General features: G+C 48.9%; 1 protein-coding gene across 1 annotated transcript in view; it reads left to right on the forward strand.

The window, feature by feature from the left end:
- Nucleotides 1–5762, forward strand: part of MAN1A2 (mannosidase alpha class 1A member 2) — a 194282-nt gene extending 188520 nt beyond the window's left edge. Inside the window, exon 13 of the mRNA XM_068168689.1 lies at nucleotides 775–5762. Within this exon, the coding sequence (XP_068024790.1) occupies nucleotides 775–907 (133 nt within the window). The 3' untranslated portion in view covers nucleotides 908–5762. The remainder of the gene's footprint in view (nucleotides 1–774) is intronic.
- The last annotated feature ends 2216 nt before the right edge of the window (nucleotides 5763–7978 follow it).

The raw sequence follows: 7978 nt of genomic DNA on the forward strand, positions 1-7978 counted from the left end.
GGTAGGGTAGGGTAGGGTAGGGTAGGGTAAGGATAGGATAGGATAGGATAGGATAGGATAGGATAGGATAGGATAGGATAGGATGGGATGGGATGGGATGGGATGGGATGGGATGGAATGGAATGGAATAGAATAGAATAGAATAGAATAGAATAGAATAGAATAGAATAGAATAGAATAGAATAGACCTGACCAGGTTGGAAAAGACCTTTGAGATCATTGAGTCCAACCTATCACCCAACACCATCTAATCAGCTAAACCATGGCACCAAGTGCCTCATCCAGTCTCCTCAAAAACACCTCCAGGGATGGTGACTCCACCACCTCCCTGGGCAGCACATTCCAATGGCCAATTACTCTTTCCATGAAGAACTTTCTCCTCACCTCCAGCCTAAGCCTCCCCTGGCACAGCTTGAGACTGTGTCCTCTTGTTCTGGTGCTGCTTGCCTGGGAGAAGAGCCCAACCCCCACCTGGCTACAGCCTCCCTTCAGGTAGTTGTAGACAGCAATAAGGTCTCCCCTGAGCCTCCTCTTCTCCAGGCTAAGCAACCCCAGCTCCCTCAGCCTCTCCTCACCTCATCCAGACCTCTCCCCAGCTTTGTTGCCCTTCTCTGGCCAGGGAAGGTTGTGTGGGTGCTGTCCAAAGATTGAAAGCAAGGAACTTGCTTATAGTTTCAGTGCTGACTGGTGGGGCTTGAAGCTGCTGTGTTGCCACTGCCTCTGTGCTGCTCTGCTGTAATACCCACCATTTTTCCTTTCTGTCTTGCTCTCCAGGTATTTGTATCTGCTTTTCTCCAATGATGACCTTCTACCATTAGACAACTGGGTTTTTAACACAGAAGCTCATCCTCTGCCTGTTTTACACCTAGCCAACACCACACTGTCAGGAAATCCTGCCTATGGATAAAAACAGCTCTGTGAAGAGGAAGAGAGACTGCTTTCAGCTCTGTTTTGTTTACATGGACCACTTGAGACTTTAAGCAGGAGAGGAGACAGACACTTGATAAAAACTAGAGCCCTGAGTCAAGCGGAGTCCCGGCGTGAGAAGCAAAGCTCTTCAGCCTACGGAGCAGTTAAAGGTTCTGTTTTATACATGACCAAAACAGGTTCAGTGTGGTATTTGCAGGGCAGAGACTTGATGTGCTTTGAACCCTAGCAAGACATCAGATCTACTGTCTGACACAAGAGCAGCAGCGTGAGGAAGAAGAGGCTTTCCCGCCCAGGGAGAGGAACTTGCTGCTCTTCGCTGTTGCAAGGAACAGCTCCCCAGTCACAACCAGCTGGGTTCCAAACACCTACAGTTCCTTTTGTTTCTCCTTCTTTTTTGTTTTGGTCCTTTTTTGTTTGTTTGTTTGATGACAGCATGAACAAAGCAACAATGAACAAAGCAACAACACGACAAAGCAACGTCACTGCACCAGCAGCAGCAGGATCTGAGCCTTGTTTTTCTGTACCTGTCTGAGTGTTCCTGAGGAGCATCTCTTTGTCCAGCCTGGCAGCCATTCTCAGGGCCTCTAATCTCTCAAAACTAAATACTCCTAAACCATGACAACTGTTTCCTCCCCCATTTTCCTTTCCCAAGATCATACTTACAGATCTGTGTTGTGTGCTTCCATCCGGCAGACAAATGGGTGAGCGTTTGGCTCGTCAGCTGCATGGGCTTAGTTCATTTGGCAAGCTGCAGTCACAGAGCCTGGAGCACGTTGCAGGGGTAGGAAGGAGCTTGAGTTTCCCTTCCTCACAGATTCTGTCACATGGTAAAAAATCTTGTCTTGAGTAGTCCTGGTTCTTTGAGCCAAACAAACAGAGGTGAGACCATGAGAACAGCAGCCTCTCAGGATCAAAATGGGATGATGCAGTATGTGGCAGTGAAAGAGGCACCCCTTGCATGCACCATGGTGGGAGCTCCTTGCCTTATGTTTTTCCACACAATCTGGAGTTTTGCTGGAAGGTTAAAGTTAAATTTCATTCTTGGGAGAGCATTCACTGAGCCTTCTTTGAAGGTAGGTGTATGACCAAAGCCTAAAGAGCTGCCTTGGATTTAGTTTGCAATGGGTTTTTTTCCCTGGGTGCACCAGCACAAAGCCAACACAAGCTTCCTTGTGTCTCCTACAAAGGAGTGGTGAAAGAAACTGCAGAGTCTCTTTTCCCATTACTTTCTGAGAATGTTGTGGGGCTTTCTTCCACTCTTCCACAATAAGGACCAATTTATTTATGTTCCTAATTCTCCACAGCTCTCAAATTCTTTTGCTGGGGTGGCTGACACCTTTGCTGAAAGAGCTGCAAGATGCTCCTTTCCCTCCTAAATACTGCCCAGGTTGAGTGCACTTTGGTTGTGTTTTCATACTGGATTGAGTGGAAAGACTGTTCAGTGAGCTGGGTCATCAGAGCTGAAGGGTGTGAGTGCTCTCTGTGCCCCTCTAAAAATGGTTTATATGAAGTTTTATATATGAAAGCTTTTCCCCCTGTCATATTACTGTGTATTCTGACCATACATTGTTGTAGAACTTCCCCCAGAACCTTTTCCTTCACTCATTTTGACTCTCACTCAGCATCCAAATCATCCCATGGTCTCAGAGAGCTGCTGTCCAGTGTCATTTGGCAGACAGTTTAAGAGGGGGAGCACACAGAGCTCAGAAAAGAACCCCTCCAACCTCAATGTTTTAACCATAATTCTAGTGACTTAGGTACTGCAATTTGCAACAGTATCCTAACAATAACTTGGGGACTGATGAAGTCATTGAGACAGTAAAATAATACTGATGCAAACAATTGTTTCTTTAAAACTAGCAGCAGCCTACTGCTCCCACATGCATTGATTTTGCTCTTTACTAGTCAGTGACTTTGCTGAAGAGGTGGTCCTCTCCTCTGCCATCTTCCAAAGCTCAGAGATGCACTTTCAAATGCAGTTTTTCCCATCCCATGAGAACTGCTCCTGGCTTCAAACTGCACTCAAACTGCCTTGTTCTGCTCTGTCTCTCTGTGTGCAGAGGAGAAAGAGGAAAAGCAAGCTTCTGCTTAGTTAAAACAAAAAAAGACAAGCCAAAAAGACAAAAGGCACTTTCCACCCCATGCACCCATGCCTGCACACCTCCTGAAAGTGCAGGTGTAGAATGGCTGCCAGGCTGTTCAGGGAAAGGTCAAGGAGAGAATGTTGGAGTCTCAGAGGCAGCAAAATTCTCATTGCTGCTTTCTCACGAATTAAAGAGCAATCCTTCCAACCAACCCTCCCCTGAATCCCCACTGGGTTAACTCACTGCCATGGAGGAGCTAAGCCATTTCATCTTATGGGATGGCATTTCTCTCAGAGCAGATGTGAAGTGCTGCTGTGTCTTCTTTGTGTAGACAGGCAGCAGGCACCAAATAAAAGACAGTTCCCTCAGTTCCCCCAGGGGCTGTCAGTTCCTGCCCCGTCACCCTAGAACACCAACTGCCCTTCTGCCTCCCAAGCTACTGATGTGCAGAAGTCTATCAATAGTAACACATTTTAAGGACTAATGGCTGTGTCATTCATTAATCTTTCCAACCTGAGATTCCCTAGAGCAAGCTGAGTTTGGAGGTAATGGCTTCTGGGTGAGGTGTGTGCATCATAACCGAGCACCACAGGTATTGAGACCTCTGACCAAAGTGGCGTGCTCTCCCTCCGAGTCCTTCACAGAGAAGGAGGTTCTGACCTGCAGACCACCTGCAACCCAAAGTTCAGACTGTTTTCCCTCTGGGGACCTAAGGTGCAGTAGAATATTGCCACTTTCATTCTGTTGCTGCTGTCTTACATCCTTCCATGAAGATAAGAGTGTGAATTTAAGCACAAAATGACTTTCTGGTCCTAGTTGTCTCCGAGTCTTGCACTGTGTTCCCTGCCAAAGCCACCTGCGTTTTCTTTAGGTAGCTGTCCCATTGTAGCAGTTTCTACAATGCCTTCCCCTCTTACAGGATGAACTGCAGAACAGAAAATGGTGTTCTGTTTGTTTGGCACGCTGGATTTGGGCAAGAGCCTGGCAATCCCAGAGCTGTCTGTCTCCTATTTGCATGCAGTCAAAACAAGGATGTGCAGTTCTTTTCCTAAGCCACGCCTTAAGCTTGCCAGTTGGTCAGGATCTTCTAGCAGCAACTTTTTTCCTCACACTTAGGGCCTGACTTGTCAAAGAAGTCAGATTTCTCCAGGTTCTACTGACTGTCCTGGAGCTGCGTGTGTGCCCTGCAGTCAGGAAAATAGCTTCTTAGCTTTGCCCTTTCAATGCAACCAAACCCCTTGGATGATGTTCTGGGTGCAGCTTTTGCTGCACAATGCAGTCCCTAAATGTTTAAGGCACTATGAAAATCAGTAATAATGCTGGAGTAAAAGGTGTGTGTGTGGGGTGGGGAAGCAGATAGTTCCCTCTGTGAGTCACACCTCTGAGGCTCCTTCAGAGTCCTACTCCAAATTTGTGGATCACTGTCTTCTCCCTCCCTGTGACTGTTGTATTCCCATCCAGTAGGTGACAAAATTTATATGCTGAGTAACTGTACCCTGAAAACTGCAAGAAAAGACAGAGTCTTTGTGATGCCCTCCACTGAGGTTACAGCTCTAGCCTGCTGTGGTTTACAGCTGAGCAAAGCCCAGTTCAGCTGTCCTTTATGATCCCTCCTTCTGTGCTGGAGGACATTTTATTGCCAGCCCTCACAATGACCTGGTAGAACCTGGTGTTTGGTGACTTGAGTTCCTGGTGTTTTCCCTTTGTTGCCTCTTGGAGTGGATGAATGCATCCCTGCCCAAGTGGGGTGAGGTTAGTTTGCTATCGTATCAGAGGTCTACTTCTGTTTCTTTTAAGAGCTTGGGAGAGCAAAGCCAGGCGATGCTGCAGTGGAGCCTGCCTGGATCACCTCTCCAAAGTCATTCTTGGACAAAAGTAGCTGGACTCGATGATCTTAGAGGTCTTTTCCAGCCCAAATGATTCTGTGGGGGGTTTCTGCACTGTGCCTCTCAGTTGGAATGGAGAGGTGGTTAACAGCAGTAACACCGAAAGGGTCAGCGGCGGAACCTGACGTCCGCAGCAAACCGTGAGGCAGGTTGCATCTCAGGGCTGCAGTTAAGAGGCTGGGAGCAGTCTGAGCCTGTCCCATGCATTAGTAAGTCCAGTCCACGTTTTTAAGGGGAGAGATAAGAAGCAGGCTTCTTGTTAGCAGAGGGAAATGAAAGGATGCTCTCAGTCCACACTGTAGTTTGGAGTTGTGTTCGCCCTGATAAGACATCCCCTCTTTAGCTCCTTGAATTCTGAGAGATGGCCTTCTGACTCAAGAGCTCGAGCTGCCACACACAGAGGAGGCCCAAGCTCGTTTGCAGGCTGTGTGCATACAGCTGTGGCAGATGTGATGGATAAGTGCTAGCTGCTTTGGCTGTCGGCCCTTTCTAACCAGCTGCTCTGCAATCGCTCAGCAAAGTTGAGAGCCACCAAAGTCGAAGGAGACAGCCTGAGTGGCCACAGGGAAATGTTGCCTTCCATCCTCATTGCTTGGTGGGAGTTGGGTTTGCATTCTGCCTTTATTCATGCTTTGTCTAAAACTGACAGGTTCTTGTTTTTTTTCCCCCCTCCCCAAAATAATCAAAGGGCAAAAAGTCTTCTGATGTGGAAACCTTCTGCCTCTGACCTGGAATCCTGCATATGTACTTTTTACAGATTAAAAATAATATTGTATATAAAAAAAAGAAAAAAAAAAAGATTGAATAAAGAATGTCTTTAAGTGAAAAAGGTCTGCAGTGTGTCCTCTGCCTCCCACAGCAGCCTCCCCTGGAGAGCGGCCAGGCAGAGAGGGACCTGGGGGTGCTGGTTGATGGTAGGCTGAACATGAGCCTGCAGTGTGCCCAGGCAGCCAAGAGGGCCAATGGCATCCTGGCCTGCATCAGGAACAGTGTGGCCAGCAGGAGCAGGGAGGTCATTCTGCCCCTGTACACTGCACTGGTTAGGCCACACCTTGAGTCCTGTGTCCAGTTCTGGGCCCCTCAGCTTAGGAAGGAGGTTGAGTTGCTGGAAGGTGTCCAGAGAAGGGCAACAAAGCTGGGGAGGGGTCTGGAGCACAGCCCTGTGAGGAGAGGCTGAGGGAGCTGGGGTTGCTTAGCCTGGAGAAGAGGAGGCTCAGGGGTGACCTTTGTGCTCTCTACAACTACCTGAAGGGAGGTTGTAGCCAGGTGGGGGTTGGTCTCTTCTCCCAGGCAAGCAGCACCAGAACAAGAGGACACAGTCTCAAGCTGCACCAGGGGAGGTTTAGGCTGGATGTTAGGAAGAAGTTCTTCCCAGCAAGAGAGATTGGCCATTGGAATGTGCTGCCCAGGGCGGTGGTGGAGTCACCATCACTGGAGGTGTTTAAGAAGAGCCTGGATGAGGCACTTGGTGCCATGGTTTAGTTGATCAGATGGTGTTGGGTGATAGGTTGGACTTGATGATCTCTTCCAACCTGGTTTATCTTATTCTATGCTAGTCTAGTCTAGTTTAGTCTAGTCTAGTCTAATATATTCTAATGTCACCATGGCAGAGGATGTGACTCATCACCCAGAGGAACAAGGATTAGGGGGTGATCAAGGAATCCTCACATGCAGAAGGGAACCCAAGCCTGTACCCCAGGTAGCACCACACCAGGCTGTGGCTTGGCAGCAATGGAAATGGCATTGCAGGCTGGAGAGGAGCTGCAGAAGTATTTCAGTTCCCTCATGGTTTTGTTAGGGACTCCCCCAAAGTTCCCTCTCCCCCAAAGAGCTGGGTCCATCCTGCTGCACACCCAAAGCAGTTCACAAGCCATGAGGGCACCAGACAGCCAGTTCCTCTCTGCAGATTTCTAGTGCCTACAACAGCAGAAGCCTCTCAGGAACTGGGCCTCACAGAGCTCCTCACAAGGAATCCTGTGTTGTCATTTGGCTCAGCTTTGGATGAGTTCTGAGATGAGGGCCTGTAAGGGGCTGGTTCCCCATGATGCTCTCTGTTCCTGCTTTTGCTTGGTCCTGCACAGTGAGTCAGTGTCTCCACAGTGTATGAAAGCCATCAGCAGGCCAAGGTTAAGGGTGCCAGGTCCCCAAGCTGTTTGGTTCCTCAGGGTCCTTCTTTAGGTCCTTCCACCTTGGAGACAGACCCAAGCCTGCTCCTTTACCTGTACCTCATGTCTCTTATAAGAACAAGTGATCTTGGATGTCCTGGATGGTTTTGCAGGTCCTCATACCCAACCTTCCACTCAAGTTCCCTGGCTGCAAACCCTCCATTCTCCTCAGCCATGCAAATGGCACACCAGAACTTCTGAGGGCTCAGCCATCCTCTGCTCTGCCTACCCTCTAGAAAATCTGGCTTTAGATGGGGCCCCAAAACTGAGGGGACTGGCAGGGAACAGAGCTCAGCTGGAGGGAAAGTGAGTGCAAACCAGCACTCCTGAAGGGGTCTAGGAGATACCATAGTGAGAACAGAGGGGCTGCAGGGGGTAAGCATGCAAACACAAGTACTGGAGGGCAATGGTGCATGCACAGATTGGGCTGAAGGGGAAGTGAGAGCAAAGGAACAAGAGGAGGGGAGCAGAACTCAACAGGAGCTGAAGTGCAGTCTAGAGATGAACACATATGGAGAGGTCTGAAGGTGCAATTATTAGGAGCACTGGTATCATAGTATCATAGTATCAGTCAGAGTTGGAAGGGACCACAAGGATCATCTAGTTCCAACCCCCCTGCCATGGGCAGGGACACCCCACACTTGATCAGCCTGCCCAGAGCCTCATCCAGCCTGGCCTTAAACACCTCCAGGGACAGGGCCTCAACCACCTCCCTGCACAACCCATTCCAGGGCTTCACCACTCTCATGGGGAAGAACCTCCTCCTCACATCCATGGTAGGTAAGACATGATCCCCTTCTGCAAGTTGCACCTGGAGTGCTCCCGTTCCTTCATGAGCAAACCATTCTCAGTAAGGACTGCTCTGTAGCTCAGACTTCCACTGGGATCTCAAAGAGAACAGATGTGGGTTTAG

This window comes from Melanerpes formicivorus, unplaced genomic scaffold, assembly GCF_026170545.1.
Source record: "Melanerpes formicivorus ecotype bairdi unplaced genomic scaffold, bMelFor1.0.p_v2 SCAF_154, whole genome shotgun sequence".
NCBI classification, from domain to species: Eukaryota; Metazoa; Chordata; class Aves; order Piciformes; family Picidae; genus Melanerpes; species Melanerpes formicivorus.